The sequence below is a fragment of the Sinocyclocheilus anshuiensis genome, unplaced genomic scaffold, assembly GCF_001515605.1.
Source record: "Sinocyclocheilus anshuiensis isolate Anshui unplaced genomic scaffold, SAMN03320099.WGS_v1.1 scaffold1913, whole genome shotgun sequence".
NCBI classification, from domain to species: Eukaryota; Metazoa; Chordata; class Actinopteri; order Cypriniformes; family Cyprinidae; genus Sinocyclocheilus; species Sinocyclocheilus anshuiensis.
The window spans coordinates 8320-25978 of NW_015540969.1; the positions used below are offsets into that span (position 1 = coordinate 8320).

The 17659-nt window shown below is 39.2% G+C and overlaps 1 protein-coding gene across 1 annotated transcript; it reads left to right on the forward strand.

Moving 5' to 3' along the window:
- Positions 1 to 418: 418 nt before the first annotated feature.
- LOC107690075 (integrin alpha-M-like) lies at positions 419 to 17659 on the forward strand. Its single transcript, XM_016488316.1, has 28 exons — positions 419 to 622; positions 1370 to 1484; positions 3439 to 3607; positions 3748 to 3890; positions 4137 to 4287; positions 4397 to 4532; positions 4609 to 4682; positions 5096 to 5225; positions 5298 to 5440; positions 5805 to 5951; positions 8348 to 8569; positions 8707 to 8837; positions 8996 to 9144; positions 9427 to 9593; positions 9667 to 9789; positions 9930 to 10000; positions 10113 to 10254; positions 11142 to 11258; positions 11551 to 11633; positions 14482 to 14562; positions 14942 to 15020; positions 15176 to 15280; positions 15360 to 15392; positions 15668 to 15781; positions 15949 to 16050; positions 16445 to 16465; positions 16618 to 16728; positions 16824 to 17659. Exons 1-28 carry the CDS (start codon positions 547 to 549, stop codon positions 17013 to 17015), a joined length of 3327 nt encoding a protein of 1108 aa, XP_016343802.1. The 5' UTR covers positions 419 to 546; the 3' UTR covers positions 17016 to 17659.

Below are 17659 nucleotides of genomic sequence, written 5' to 3' on the forward strand. Positions count from 1 at the left end.
CACAAAAGCATCTGCTAAACACTTACTGTACATGATGTACATGTTTTTCAAAATGAAGCAGCAGCATCATACCGATCGATGATCAGATTATTAGGGGTACAAACGTCTTTGAAAAGGAAGTGTGGAGAAAATACGGCAAAAGACACAGCTCTGTTTCGGGGGGTAAACATTATCACTCAGCCTTTTCATTGAAAGCATGTTTACCACAATGCCTTGGTTCCTTTTTCTGATGCAGTGTGTGTTGTGCGTGTGTGTTAAGGTTTGTGTGGATCTGTGTTGCACAATGTCCAAGTTTGAGACAAGTGGTACTTGCTAAGAAACATTTCTGTGTGTGTGTGTGTCTGTTAAATACATCCTTCCTGTAAAGTACACTGATGTTTAGGTCAGATGTGTGTTTCTCAGTCATGAGTATTATTGCAAACATCATGATTGAATGCATGGACACACTGCTGCTGTCAGATCTGTGAGAACCACACACTCACACACACACGCCCTGCGAGGGCGAGAAACGCAGTGTTAAGGAGGAAATGAGTTTGTCATGAAGAAATGAACAGGAAGATGTTTGTCACACAGACGAGCAGCAGCAGGATGGAGGCGCTCGGCTTGATTCTCTTCATGTGGGGTAAGAGATGCCCTCAAACATTCACACGGCTCAGAAATACATCAGTTTGCTCATTTGCATTGTAGTTTTTGCATTAGTTTGTAGTCATTATAATTAGTTTTTTATAAAACAACTAAGGCTGATGTGTTCATTTAGATCAGTGTGTGTGTGTGTGTGTTTGTGTGTGTGTGTGTGTGTGTGTGAGAGAGTGTGTGTGTGTGTGAGATCAAGAGGGGAGGGAAAGAGAGACTTACATTCCAAATTTACATTAATATTTACATTAAGTTGAGTGATGGAGCTCAGCGCTGTGTGTGTGTGTGTATGTGTTGGGAACAGGGTGTGGTGGTTTGGTGGCTTTATATGTGACAGGAACTCACTCTCTCACACACACACACACACACACACACACACGCACACACACACACTGCTCTTCTCTTGATGTTGCAGCATGTTGATGGTTGTGATTGTTTCATTAGTTTAATGTCAGGCTGCAGATGAATGATGCTGATGTCTGTCTGTGCACATGTTTAGGTAGAAACACACACACACACAGACTGAATCTCCAGAACCAGAATGAATGTCTAGGCTGTTTTTTTCTGGTCTGCTGCTGGTTGAATCCTGATGGACACCAGCTTCAGACACTTGATTTAGTTTCAGCATCTTATGAAACTCTGACAAACAGGAAGAGAAACCAGAAAGAATCATTTAGAAAGACTGAATTCTCACAAGTGTCTCCTGACGTCTCAGCAGTGTCTCTCGCTTCTCCAGCGTCTCTTTCAGAGGCCTTCAACATCGACACCGAACATCCACTGAGATGTAACGGCACGCCAGAAGATTTCTTTGGTTACAACATTTATCAGACTGAGTTTGGAAACCGGAAACAGTGAGTCACACACACACACACACACACACACACACACACACACACACACACACACACACACACACACACACACCTCTCACACAAACCAAGACTTAAGTTTAACAATCTCAGACTTCAATAGTTCTGACGAGTCTCTCACACAAACCAAGACTTAAGTTTAACAATCTCAGACTTCAATAGTTCTGACGAGTCTCTCACACAAACCAAGACTTAAGTTTAACAATCTCAGACTTCAATAGTTCTGACGAGTCTCTCACACAAACCAAGACTTAAGTTTAACAATCTCAGACTTCAATAGTTCTGACGAGTCTCTCACACAAACCAAGACTTAAGTTTAACAATCTCAGACTTCAATAGTTCTGACGAGTCTCTCACACAAACCAAGACTTAAGTTTAACAATCTCAGACTTCAATAGTTCTGACGAGTCTCTCACACAAACCAAGACTTAAGTTTAACAATCTCAGACTTCAATAGTTCTGACGAGTCTCTCACACAAACCAAGACTTAAGTTTAACAATCTCAGACTTCAATAGTTCTGACGAGTCTCTCACACAAACCAAGACTTAAGTTTAACAATCTCAGACTTCAATAGTTCTGACGAGTCTCTCACACAAACCAAGACTTAAGTTTAACAATCTCAGACTTCAATAGTTCTGACGAGTCTCTCACACAAACCAAGACTTAAGTTTAACAATCTCAGACTTCAATAGTTCTGACGAGTCTCTCACACAAACCAAGACTTAAGTTTAACAATCTCAGACTTCAATAGTTCTGACGAGTCTCTCACACAAACCAAGACTTAAGTTTAACAATCTCAGACTTCAATAGTTCTGACGAGTCTCTCACACAAACCAAGACTTAAGTTTAACAATCTCAGACTTCAATAGTTCTGACGAGTCTCTCACACAAACCAAGACTTAAGTTTAACAATCTCAGACTTCAATAGTTCTGACGAGTCTCTCACACAAACCAAGACTTAAGTTTAACAATCTCAGACTTCAATAGTTCTGACGAGTCTCTCACACAAACCAAGACTTAAGTTTAACAATCTCAGACTTCAATAGTTCTGACGAGTCTCTCACACAAACCAAGACTTAAGTTTAACAATCTCAGACTTCAATAGTTCTGACGAGTCTCTCACACAAACCAAGACTTAAGTTTAACAATCTCAGACTTCAATAGTTCTGACGAGTCTCTCACACAAACCAAGACTTAAGTTTAACAATCTCAGACTTCAATAGTTCTGACGAGTCTCTCACACAAACCAAGACTTAAGTTTAACAATCTCAGACTTCAATAGTTCTGACGAGTCTCTCACACAAACCAAGACTTAAGTTTAACAATCTCAGACTTCAATAGTTCTGACGAGTCTCTCACACAAACCAAGACTTAAGTTTAACAATCTCAGACTTCAATAGTTCTGACGAGTCTCTCACACAAACCAAGACTTAAGTTTAACAATCTCAGACTTCAATAGTTCTGACGAGTCTCTCACACAAACCAAGACTTAAGTTTAACAATCTCAGACTTCAATAGTTCTGACGAGTCTCTCACACAAACCAAGACTTAAGTTTAACAATCTCAGACTTCAATAGTTCTGACGAGTCTCTCACACAAACCAAGACTTAAGTTTAACAATCTCAGACTTCAATAGTTCTGACGAGTCTCTCACACAAACCAAGACTTAAGTTTAACAATCTCAGACTTCAATAGTTCTGACGAGTCTCTCACACAAACCAAGACTTAAGTTTAACAGTTTCAGACTTCAATAGTACTGATGAGTCTCTCACACAAACCAAGACTTCTAGGACTTGATGCAGTTTAACAATCTCAGACTTGATTCATTTCATTTCATTTGTAGGTATATTTATTGACAAATCAGTTAAAGATTAAAGACATGATGTTATGTTATATACTTATATAACAAATATGGATTTGATTTGATTGCTAAAGTAACAGCAGAGTTTGTGTATCTTGTGGTGTTTCTGCAGAATGCACCAAGAGAGAAGTCAATCTGGTGTTTCTCTTTGATGGATCCGCCAGTATGAAAACACACGAGTTTGACATGAACAAAAACTTCATTAAAGATGTTATGAAAAAACTTTCAAACTCATCCATAAAGGTGAAACAATCCACCAGCTATATAAATGTGGAAATATTGAACGTGAAAATCAGTGTGTAAAAGTGTACAGTACAAACACTGTACTGTGTAACATGGCATCTAATGATGATAATGTTGTTTGTTGTCTTTCTGTGTGTCAGTTTGCTGCTGTCCAGTTTTCATCAGAAATACGAACTGTGTTTGACTTCAATGATTATCAGAAGGGCTCCGCTGAAGAGAAACTCATGAAAGAGAAACACATGAAAAGTCTCACAAACACATATCGAGCAATCAACTATGTTCTGTGAGTGAAACTCTCTTATGATTATGAACTATCACTGAATTTACACTTTAAGAGAAAAAGACAATAAATGAAAATGGATGAAAATTAGATATGGTTCATGCTGTAGTTTTTCTGGACTTTTAAACGCACAGTTGCCAAAGTTGGACTTTTGTTTTTCTATAAATTAGAAGTTAACAACATATTGGTCTAGAAACACATTTATGCTGAGACTGAAAGCTGTTAATTTATGATCTGTTATATTATCAGAAAGAATCTGCTGAATAACGCGTCGTCTGGAGCCAATCTCAACGCTCAGAAAGCTCTGGTGATCATCACAGATGGAGAACCCACTGAATCTGATGATAATAATGTCCTCAACAGATGTGAAAAGCAAAATATCCTCCGTTACATCATCGGGGTGAGTTTCCTTAAAGCTCTGGCATGTGATTTACATTGTATGTTCAGATAGTTTAGTGATTTAGTGTCACTAGTCCTGCAGAAATGACACACTGCACACTGTTGTTCAGGTGGGAACGGTTAGTTTAAGCACACTCAGTCAGCTGGCATCAGAACCAAAACACAACAACACCTTCTACATTCATAACTACAGTGGACTCAAAGGACTTCTTGACAACCTGCAAAAAAAGATCTACAACATTGAAGGTAAAATGCAAACATGAGGAAAATGGTATAAATGCTGCAGAATCCACTGACAATTTTTTTTCCTTCTGTGTTTCAGGGTCAAAGGAAGCTCACGGCAGAGACAGACAGAAAGAGCTATCACAGAGTGGATTCAGTGTCGTCTACCAGGAGGTAAGAGAAATCCATGTAATTCCATCAAATTAGTTTATGTTGTTTGTGTGATATATTCAAAGTCTTCTGAAGTCATTTGAAAATCTTCCCGTCTCAAAATCTAATGAAATGCTGCTGATGTTTAGATTCATGGTAACATGAATGAATTTAATTGTTTAATGAAGGACATTTTGTTTATGATACAATCCAATTATCAATGCTGGGTTGCCACTTGATGTAAAACCTGGGTCCTGAAGTAAAACCAGAGCACCACTGTTCTGGTTTATTTGCTGCTAAACATCAGAAACTCTGAACATCTTTCAAAGATTCAATGTCACTGCCAGCTGTTTCTCAGCTGATCAGCAGGGCAGTTTTTACCGCTCTCCATTACTGTGTCTAATAAAGCAATGCTGAGACTGCAGTGTTTGTTGCAGGACTCTGTGATCGTGGGTTCGGTCGGATCAAATGACTGGCGTGGAGCTCTGTATGAAGTGACGGGATCAGGATCTGAATTCAGACAGACAGAGATCATCGATCCAGCTGTAAATAAAGACTCGTACATGGGTATGTTGGAGTGTTTGTTCTTGTGTGATGTGAAGAGTTTGTGTCTGTTTTAATCATGCTGATGGTGTTCAGGTTACTCTACTGTGCTGGGAATGAGACGTGGCGTCTCTCTTCTGTTCTCTGGGGCGCCGCGGGCCGAACACACGGGTCTGGTGACCCTCTTCACCAAGAGCCAAAACACATGGACAGTGACGAGAAACATCAATGGAGAACAAGTCAGTGAAAAACCCTCAGACACAATATTATCTCTCTCCACCGGTGAGACCAGGGGCTCCCAAACCTACAGTCCACCAAGAAGATCAGCAGACTCCTTCAAACACACACACTCTTATGAGATTCAGTATTTCACCAAAAACAAACAAACAAGCATTCTACTCACAATATAGACTCTGCAATGCCATATCCAACAGAGAAAAGGAGCAAACTAAGTCTACAAAGACTTAATTTCTAGTCAGTATTGGGTGTCATTGTGTTTGTGACGCAGAATGTGTTGTTTTCATATTTCATCTGTGAACATCAGGCTATAAAAGCATGTGCTAGAATGTAATTCCATTAATTTTTATTGATTTCTGTCATCAGATTGGCTCATATTTCGGAGCGTCTCTGAGTCTGTTGGATGTGGACTCTGATGGAGACTCAGATTTCCTGCTGGTCGGAGCACCATTATTTTACCAGTTTCAGCCGAGGGCTGAAGGGAGGCTGTACGTCTACGCTTTATCAGAGCAGGTACGCACAGATTCATAATTCTCTGAGCAGCTGTTCAGTTTAGGGATAGGGGAAAATGAATCCCCTTACTATACACTGTAAAAAAAAATCTGTAAAATTTACATTCTGTAAAAAAACTGGCTGTGGTTGCCAGAATTTTACCACAAAAAATATGGTGGCAACATTTTAGGTTTTACAGATCTAATTTAAATTTACATTTAAAACTGTATTTCATTAACTGATATAATGTTAATATACCATACTATTGAAGTACTTAAATCAGTTTTGTAGCTTTGTAATACACTGATAGCCACCAAATGCTGGTGGTGAGGAGAAAGTCACATGATGAAGCAAAACTCATCACAAGCAGCCTTTCCACAAGTTGAGACGGACAACACTAACATATATAGGAGGTACACAATGTCATTCACACAAACACTAAACACCATCATGGTAACACACATGAAAATGAAATAATGCAATAAACATTAATTTAACATTGGATGTAACATACCACCCTATTTTACATAACTGGTAAGAAAAAAATAAGGAGAAACAGTTATTTCAACGAAAAAACAAAAAAAAAAACATCAAATGTGACGCAGGGAGTTCTGGGAATGTCAATTTACGTTTTTTCACTGTAAATTATACATTCCTTGCCACTTCCAAAAACTGTATGTAATTGTAAAATTACACATAATGTCCAATACAGTTTTTCAGCGGAACTTACTGTTAACCAATTAATAAGTTTTTACTGTAGCATTTTTACATTCTTTTGCCGTTAAAATGACGGTCATTTTTTACAGTGTACTGGTAAAGATTAAAAGCTTCAGAGCATCGACAACAGCGATACTGGCTTTTTTACCATCTGTTAGCTGGATAAATTTACAACAGCCATAAAGCCTGGAAATATAGTGCATATTTTATCAACTAAAAATGTTCCTGAATGGAGAAACTTTTTTGTTTTTCTAGCAGATGTAATTTGTCAAAGTAGTATGTAAGCTTTTGCAAAATGTTCCTTCCCCCTCATTAAACACCAACACCAAAACACACACACACACACAAATCAATCAAAAGTCCAAGAAACAATGCAAGCCTCGATATGAGGCTTCATTGGAAATTGAACTACATACTCAATACATGCATTGGAGCTTCTCAATCATAACTCAGATTCGATTATGATGATGTTCTCAGTACAAACATATGTGACTAAGATTTTTGCCTGGAAGGCTGCTAGTCGTCACCATTGCATCACTTAATTGGGATTGCCTTTGTAATAGGTTCCCAGTGCCATTCCGTTGCGTGAAATTTGTGCTGGTGCTTCATGTGCCAATAAAGATTCTGTTTAAACTTTCTCTCTCTGTAGTATTTTCAGAAGACTCTGAATGTGAGTGAATCAACCACAGGTAGATTTGCTGCATCTTTGGCTTCACTAAAGGACCTGAATGGAGACAGTCTGTCAGATGTGGCGGTCGGGGCGCCGCTGGAGAATGAAGGAGTCGTCTACATCTACCTGGGCCACAGGAGGCATGGCATAAACCCTGAACACGCTCCTCAGCTGAGAGTTTGCTGTGCTTCCATCAATCCCAAACATTGTGTTTGTGCTCACATTTAAGACCGAATATAGGGGCTTTTGCACCACAGAGTCCAGGAGTTTAAGGAATGAGCCAGCAGGGTGGTTCCTAGAGAACCAATTTTGGGCAGTTTTCCTGGTTGCATTCGCACCGGCAGCAGGAACTCTGAAGCGGCCAACAGCAACGTCTTTATTTGCGGCATTTATAAACGTCAACAGCTGGTGAGTGGAGGACGCCATGTTCGGAGCTGCTTTTGTTGTGTGTCGTAGGTTTCGTGATAACGGAGATGAAATGTAAACACACAATTTACACGATTGAAAGAGCATGAAAATCGTCTCAGGTTACTTATGTAACCATGGTTCTCTGAGTAGGGAACGAGACACTGCGTCCTCTAGGGGTCGCTATGGGGAACGCCTCGTCGTGACCCGTGTCTGAAGCTGCTAGAATGTAATTCCATTAATTTTTATTGATTTCTGTCATCAGATTGGCTCATATTTCGGAGCATCTCTGAGTCTGTTGGATGTGGACTCTGATGGAGACTCAGATTTCCTGCTGGTCGGAGCTCCATTATTTTACCAGTTTCAGCCGAGGGCTGAAGGGAGGCTGTACGTCTACGCTTTATCAGAGCAGGTACGCACTGATTCACCACTGTTATCATGACTCTTCATGAACAAGCCTCAGGGTAACTGTGACTGGAAGGCTGCTAGTCATCACCATTGTGTTACTCCATTGGAATTGCTGTTGTAATAGGTTCCCATGTCGTGAAAGTCGTGGAAATGGTTGTGGTGCTGGTCATGTGCCGATGAATAAAGATTATGTTTTCATCTCTTTCCCTCTCCATAGTATTTTCAGAAGACGCTGCACTCAACCACAGGCAGATTTGCTGCGTCTGTGGCTTCACTAAAGGACCTGAATGGAGACAGTCTGTCAGATGTGGCGGTCGGGGCGCCTCTGGAGAATGGTCTGTCAGATGTGGCGGTCGGGGCGCCTCTGGAGAATGAAGGAGTCGTCTACATCTACCTGGGCCATAGGGCGCATGGCATAAACCCTGAACACGCTCCTCAGGTGAGAGTTTGCTGTGCTTCCCTCAAACCAAAACTCTGTGTTTGTGCTCACATTTAACCCAGAATATGTTCCCAGATAAACAGACAGACACAATGCTGAGCCGCTGTGACACAGTATATCTGTTTGTGTGTGTTTAGCGGATCCCAGCACGATCAGTTCTGCCCGGTCTGCAGCAGTTCGGAGTGTCTCTGTCCGGTCAGATGGACATGAACGATGATAATCTGACAGATATCGTGATCGGAGCACAAGGAGGGATTGTCCTGCTCAAGTACGTCATTCTTTAGTTTGTAGAATAAAATATATTAGGTGTCAAACTGCAGAATTTATCACATTATTAGTAAGCAACCTCTTTACCACATCAGTGATCTAGCTGATTAGTCTCATTGTCCAGTATTTAGAGCTACTGACTCTTTTCTATCTTCTCAGGGCTCGGCCTGTGATGTCTGTATCTGCGCAGCTCAGTTTCAGTCCAAAGGAAATCAGTCTGAACTACTTTGAATGTCCGAGTGACAACACATTTAACGCATTTGATCTCACGTCATGTTTCACAGTGAACGAGCGCACCAGTAGCACAGGTAATGTCAATAAAGTTTCAGAGTGTCTGTCGGTGCCAATAGCCTTGTGGGCAGTGTGCCGACATACACATGTGCTTCGGGCGTCCCGAGTTTGAATCCCAACTCGAGGACCTTTCCCTAATCGCATCCACCCTCTCCCACTTTGCTTCCTGTCAGTTTTGATCTGTCCTATCGTAACAAAAGGCGAAAATGCCAAAAATAAATCTTTAAATGAAGTTTCAGATAGTCCCTCTGTCACATGAAGAAAACAGCCTCCATGTCTTACCCTCTCATGTCTCTCAGGATCTCTTGAGAAGAAGCTGAATGTTTCTCTGAATCTGAATGTGGATGTGGTACGAAAAATGAATCGAGGATTCTTCGATCAGAGGAATGTGTCGTCCAGGACTCTACAGAATTACGTCCTGCTGGATTCTGGGTCCTCCTGTTTCAGCTTCTCCATCTTCATGCTGGTACGTGTCGTCTATCACAGCTTCAGCCAACCTCAGAGCTTCGGTCTGACGGTGAACGTTGTGTTTGTTTCAGCGCTGTGTTGCAGACACAGTCTCTCCTCTGAAGATAAGAATGAATTTCTCACAAACTGATATGTTGTCTGGAAACTCTACAGCTGTTCTTGATGTTCACAGCAGGATGGAGGAGTATGTCGAGGTGAGTCTACAAAAATCAGATTTTACTCTGATATTCAGCGTCAGTCAACTCTTAAGTATCTAAGATTCTTCAGCTTCACTGTATGAAGTTTGTGCGACATTCAAAAGCTCAGTAAAAGTTTTTCTTTTGTTTGCGACTAGGTGCCTTTTCAAAGGAACTGTAATTCAAACAACAGCTGTGTGGCCGATCTGAAGCTGAACTTCAGTTTTACGTGAGAAACAACTGATAAATAGACATGATATTAATCTGAAATATGATTGTTAATCTTTTGAATATTGCCATTATTCATCAGGTTTTTTATTAAAATGAGGTTTGTTCTGCAGGAACGACACGTTAGTGGTGGTGAATCAAGCTCATTTCAGCATCCTCGTATCGCTGGCAAACCCAGGCGATGACTCCTTCAACACCAGCATAGTGCTGCATTACCCAGAAGGCCTCTCACTCTCAAAATTTGATGCCATTAAGGTACTGCTGTCTGCATGTCAAACTAAAGAGTGTCAAAAACTTAAAATAAAAACCCTCCTCAAAATGTTTTTTCAAAATGGTCTCTTATCAGACAACACAATTAACTAGATTTCAATCTGCTGCTTTAATAATAACTCTGTTCACTTCTTAATAGATGTCAAGTCACCTTTTTTTATCTAGCACTTTTAACATTACAGAGTGTCAAAGCAGCTTTACAATATTAAATAGGAATGGTTTAGTGGTTTAGCACCTCAGTACTTGAGCGATTATAGTCCTTCCATCTTCAGAAATGTACATGTGAATTAAAACCTGTATCCACTACAAAAAAGGGTTTTCATTTTATTTCCAGTAAAACCTATTAAACAGAGCTGTGTGTCATTTAGAATTGAACTGAGCATGCTTTTTAAATTCCAGTTCAGTTCCTGAATTAGAGTTTTGGCATCAAACATGAGATTTGCAGAAATGCAGAATTGCAATTCAAATTTGAATGTAAGGAAGTTAAATTAAAATGAACTAAAATGCAAATAAATGAACATGACTATTTTAACTAAAAAGGTAATGTTGGATTAAATGTTTTATTTGTTTCTTTTTTTTAAATTTGGAAGTTTTTTGTAAAGTTCAAAATAGATGGATGGATAGGTTTGCTTCAATTGTAGACAACTGTGTATAGCTTATATATTTCATCATATTTTCTAACTTGTGGACCAGGTTAGAAGAACAATACATTTTTGTTGATTTCTTTCATTAAAATTCCTATTCCTGTCATTCTGATTCATCTTCCTATGGGGCATGGCTATGAACTGAAAGGGAGCCAATTCTTCAATTCTAAGTTTTGTGTGTGCGTGTGTGTGTGTGTGTGTGTGTGTGTGTGTGTGTGTTACAAACAGCCGAGTCGGACTCGAAGCAGCTGTGGTGATCGGGACAGCGGTGCTACGAACAGAACAACCTGCAGCATCAATACACACACACACACAGACACACAAACAGACAGACAGACAAACTTTGTTTCTTCACTTTTTAGTTACTTCATATTTTATCAAGATATCAGATGTACTTTTATTTGAACAGTTGATAAACAGTCTATACACATGTGACTTAAAACCAAGAATCATTCTGTTCTTCAGATAGTGATAATAAAACACAGACAGTATTCGAGTGTCTGCATTTGACAGACACAAAGTCAGGTTCTTCATTTAGAATTCAAGGTTTTCATTCTGTCAGTTGAATTATTCCCTTGGCATTGCTACCAACATCTTTCTACTATTTCTACTTTCTATGGACTCTATTGTTTTCTAGACTCAGTTTCTGGGAACTTTCCGTGTGACGAAATGGGATCACGACTGGTCTGACAGGATGGAGATGATGATCACTGCCAACAGGTGAATAAGGCTGAAAGGGCGACAGATTCATTTGTTTTCATTTGAGCAAAGACAATAACAAATATAGCTGCAAGCAGCAATGACCAGGGTTCAAGCACATAAAGGCATTTAAATTTAAGGTGGTCTATTTTGGGGTCTAGGCCAACCTGGATGTATGGCTGACAGTAAAACACATCCAAAATGTAGAATAGGCTCACAGACACACACACACACACTGAAATGAAATGATTATACTAGTTTATTAATACTCAATAAGCATACTTAAACACACAGAGACAGACAGACATACACAGACATACATGCACACACATTTTGTTGCAGATATAGATATTTGAAATAAATGATAGGTGACAAAACTTATTGCAAGGTTTCTCTTTTTAAGAGTTTACATGTCATTTTCAGGTTTCACTGTAATCATAATCTGGCATAATTGTAAAAACTGATATGTCTGTATGAACAAAATGGTAAACTTTGACTCAATGTGATTTTAAATGTTATAACAGTGATTTTATAATGTCTAGCATGAATCCATAACCTAACCTATGAACAGTACTGTTTTAGGGCATTTACAGTTTTTGCCTATTGCTTACACACGTTTTGCTAAATGTGGCTCATTGTGTCAAAACTCTACACACAAGCAAATAACACACAACACTGGGAAATAAACCATTCACATCTATGTCAAATTGAAACTCTGCTATCAAAACCTGTGGTTTGATCGAGATTGAGAAAAAAACCTAGGACCAGTTCGTAAAAGTAGGTTTTTAACATATTTGTAAATATTTAATGAATGATTTGATTGACAGCAGTAGTCCCAGAGGCAAAGTTGTTCAGAATACGGAGATCTATCATATGATATGAAGGTCTAGTGTCTGTGTGAATATATGAACATGTTCTACAGTTTGAGCTCATTTACTACAGAAATACTGTGTTTTTGAGACCGTTTTAACTGTTATAGCGCCACCTATGGTCCAATCTCTATTAAACTTTGCATGCTTGTTAAGTGTCTTCTGTCACATGTTCTCACCAAGTTTCGTAAAGTTTTGAGTTTTCGTTTAGGTTTTATAGGCTTTTGGGTATATTTGGCCATGCCCCTTTTCTAAATTACCCCATTATAGCTAACCAAAGGACAAAATTATTATTTTTTTTTGATAATTATTGATCTAGAGAGTCCAGAGAATATTACTGCAGTGGTTTGATCGAGATTGAGCATTGAGTCTGCTACAAACTCTAGGTCTAGGAGTTATGAGCGTTTTCGCATTTTCAATCACTGTAGTGCCCCCTATTGGTCGACTGGGTGAGTCTTTTCCAGTCTCTCCTCAAATTGAGACCTACCATCTGGCCAAGTTTCAAGTCTCTAGGCCTTACGGTTTTGTCTGTTTAATGTTTTACAGGAGTATAATAATACTAATCCTTACAATTACAATAGGGTTTCAGCACTGCGTGCTTGAACCCCTAAATATTGCTGCAAGCAGCGATTACCAGGGTTCAAGCGTTTTAAGACCTTTGAGCCATTATAGACATTTTAAGATGATTTTACCCCAAAAGGCTAAAAAATAGTATAGAAAAATCACTAGAAACATTCTTTAATGATTTATCTTTACTTTTGACCAATAGGTGGCGCTACTCCCAAATTAATGTGGTGTGGTTAATTAGGGTGATGATGACACACACATAGTTTGGTGCCAATATGCCAGTGAATTCCAGAGAAACAGCCTTAGCTCCATTTTGGCATTTTTCATATCTCCTGACCACTAGGTGGCACTGTGCTGAAATTGTACAGGTAACCTCAGGACATGATTGTCATTACAAATGTCAAGTTTGGTCTGATACGATAAAGCTTTGAGGAGATATAGCCTCATGTCCACTTTGGCGAGCTCGCTGTGAAATTCATACGTGCGTTATTTGAGAATGGTTAGGTCTATCAAAAAGCTTTTGATAACGTTTTGTTTTGTAACTTTTTTTATTAATATTGGTGAAAATCAGCCATGTTTGTAAGCCATGTTTTTTGAGATACACCAGTGCCCTCATAGATATGGATGGCACATTGGACAAAGACACTGCATGACAAATTTTAAGTCATTCAGGCTAATGGGTGTGTAGTTAAAGCCATTTTAAAGTTTTTTTTTCCTGTTATAGCACCACCAAGTGGTCAAACTCCCCAATTTTTGTAATTTGACCAAAGATTGAGCTCATTCATATGTGTTCCAAGTTTGGTGAAGGTGCATCATTCCATTCAAGAGTTGTAGCCATTTCAGTGTTTTTGCGTCTTGTCCCGACTGACAATGGAACTTCAACTTGGTTTTGACAACTTTTGCTAATAAGACTGCAGAGAACTTTTTTGCCCTGTTTTTGTTCCGATTGGGTGAAAAACGTAGGACTAGTTCGCAAAAGTCTGTTTTGCGGAAAAATTCAAAATGGCGGAAAAAGTTTCATGACATAAATGAAATCGAACAGCCATTTTGTTCATCTTGAGCCAAGGATTCAAATGATACCATTGAGTCTGCTACAAACTCTAGGTCTAGGAGTTATGAGCGTTTTCGCATTTTCAATCACTGTAGTGCCCCCTATTGGTCGACTGGGTGAGTCTTTTCCAGTCTCTCCTCAAATTGAGACCTACCATCTGGCCAAGTTTCAAGTCTCTAGGCCTTACGGTTTTGTCTGTTTAATGTTTTACAGGAGTATAATAATACTAATCCTTACAATTACAATAGGGTTTCAGTGCTTCACGCTTGAACCCCTAATAATCAGCAATCTGGGCTTCTGATCCATGTTGTGAAGGTTAAGATGAATGACTTTACTGCATTTCATGTTCATCTGTGAGTAAATTCTGTATGTTTGTTCACAGTGATAACAATGGAAACATGAGTGATACGGTGGTGAGGAGGAGCGTCCCGGTGCAGTTCGCCGTTAATCTGGCGATCAGTCTGTGAGTCACATTTATTGAACTCTTCTGTTCTTCTGTTTCAGTTTGATCTGCTCTTCATCTCTGAATGATTGAAACTAAAACCTAACACCATGCCTACACCTGACGCGAGTGGCACGTTTGACGCGTTCAGTGTAGACACCCTCATGGACATGTCTGGTGTAAATGTCTAGCTATGTTCATTCTTTTACTAACTAACTAACTAACTAACTAACTAACTCTCTTGTAGTTTATGTTTTAATGGCTTTATTGATGACAAAAACAGCACTGCATTGGTTTCATCAGCAGTTATAGCTACAGTATGATCAATCTAAGACAATAATATAATTAAAAAAAATAAATAAATAAAACTATTACTAAACCATTTGTTACTGGTTGTCAGAGCGTCTGAAAACTCTGTGACGTATCTGAACTTCTCTCTGGAGGACAGAGGTCCAAAACCTCTCAACATCATCTACAAGGTCAGAGAGTCAAACAAGCATCTGAAGTTTCAGCATTTATTTCATGGTACATTACAATAATCAATCTGTCAACTAGAGTGCAGATGTGACACAAGGTGGTTCAGAGGGATCATATTGCTATGTACCTGTGTGTCTGTATGTCTGTGTGTTTGCAGGTGGAGAATATGGGTGTTAAAGGTCTGCCGTTGTCAGTCACGCTCACCCTGCCCTGTCAAACTACACATGTGATTTTAACAGCTCACAACTTCAGCATGCAGGAGGTGCATCACTTGTTCATCAGCTCATACCATCAAATCATCATGTGCTTGTTGAATTAACATCTTCTGTTCTTCTCTCCAGAACTCAATGCAGTGCAACAAGTCAGATCGACAGGTAAGAGATCATAGAGCCCTTTTACAACTGGTATTAAAATGATGGTTCACCTAACACACATTTTTCTGTCATAATTTATCTCATCCTCATGCTGTTCCAAACCACTGACTAAAACGCATCTCTTAGAATATCTTCTTTTAGGTGAAGCTATTTTCTGAAGAAAGAACCGTTTTAGGGGAATGATCCCTTTAATATCAGATCACATGCAGTCACAGTAAACACGTCTAAAACACATCTCATTCTCCACTTCTGCCCCCTTGATTCTATTGTTTCAGGACGGTCACTGCGGGAAGTTTGAGTGTCCTCAGTTTTATCTGCAGAAAACTTCAACAGTTCACTTCAACCTGACAGCAGACGCAGAGCTCCAGAACATGAAGGAATACGAGAGCGTGAGTGATGAACACACATCTGAACTACAGCACTGCACAATCACAGACACGTGAAACATGCATCCACAGACACACACATGCTGTCATTCATCTGACAAAAGCAGGCTGTTTAAGAGCTATTACGTTTAAAAGCTGATGCTGATCCCAAACGTTTTCTTCTGCTGTAGAAATATTCCTTCTACGAGTTCAGGAGGGATTATGTGTTCAACATCAGCGCTGAGCTCAACTACAACACGAGCCGCTACAACCAGACTTCAACCGGACTGAAGGTGAATCCACATCAGACACGAACCAATGATTAGCTGCTGTTTTATGTTACATTAGCACCAGACAGGTCTGAGATCAACAGGTGTACAATACCTGGAGGTCACTGACATAACCTGCAGTCCATTTCACAGTTTCAGAGCCTTTAAAATGAATCAGACACTGATGAAGCTTCTACTAGAACATAATGAAATATGTAGCATTGGGAAAGCTGATTTTTGCAGCTATAAGCACACACACAGAGATAGACACTGTGTAGCACAAACTGTGTGTGATTATCAGTGTCAGTCTGAATTCACACCACAGACCTGCAGCTCGTGAGCTCTTCTGACAGTATTAGAGAGGCAGACCGTTCTATCACATATTTTAACTAGAAAATATTGCTTCTTCTTTCTGCAGTACAATCCCCACAGATCCCAGGTACCCGCTATCTTATTTCTTCAGTAATTTATTTCTTCATTCATCATTTACATCTTCAGTGTAAATTTGTACATTTTAAAAGTTATTTTATATTTTATTCATTATAAGTATGAAAATGTTACTAGTGCCAGTGGTTGTGATGATTTTCTCAGACTGCAGTGAAGGTGGAGTTTGTCGTTCCTCCCAGTCGAATGCTGATCGTCGGCACTGGTGTAGTGGGCGGGCTCATCTTCCTCATTATCATATTGGTCCTTCTGCTGAAGGTAAGAACCAATCAAGTCACCTTACAGTTGATCTCATCATTCACCTCTCAAATTCTCAATCCAATCTCTGTGTGTGTCTGTGTGTGTGTGTGTAGTGCGGGTTTTTTAAACGAAATCGCCCTGATGAGTTTTTTCAAGACGATGAAAATGTAACTGCAGTTGAAGACTCTCCTCTCATGAACGTGAATGCTAAAGAAAACGGAGTCAGTGAGAACGACAGCACAGAGAAAGAGAACGGAGCGAGAGAGACGAGCCCTAGTCCTGACCCTCCAAACACAGATGAATAAAATCTCACTTTACTCCAACACAACAAAATGAGGTGCAGGAGGGCCCATTTTGGAAGAATCCTGATTCCTTCAGCCATCATATATCTCAACAACAGACATCACTGAGGGTTATCTTAACTGTTTGTTGTTGTTGTTGTTTTTGTATTATGTATGTTATGTTGTGTGTGTCAAACAAGTGCAGTGCTGTGGGAAATAATTTCCCCCTTGGGCACAATAAAGTTAAAGTTAAAGTTAAAGTTAAAGATGTTTGTTTTGAAGGAGCTTAATGGTCTTTTAATGGTCTAGTTGTATGGAGATATGATTTAAGGTTCAGTATGTTTAGTTCAATGATATGCAGCATGTGTAGCTTGTTTATGTCTTGATTCTAGTGACTTAAATTGTAGTTTAGTTATAAGCCAGTTTTATTCTGATATTCACTTATATGGGCATTTTCTATAAAAAAAGTATTGAGTTATTATTGTTTTTATTGATTTTAGTTATAAGTAGATTAAATCTTTATTCTTCTTGATCTATCTTTTTAATCTCAAAGAAAGTTTTCTGTAAGTAACCTTCACACTGAATATTGGTAGTCATTTGAAGAAGAGCAATAAATAATCAATCAATCAGTATAAATAAATCAGTTAACTGATAATAATAATAATAAT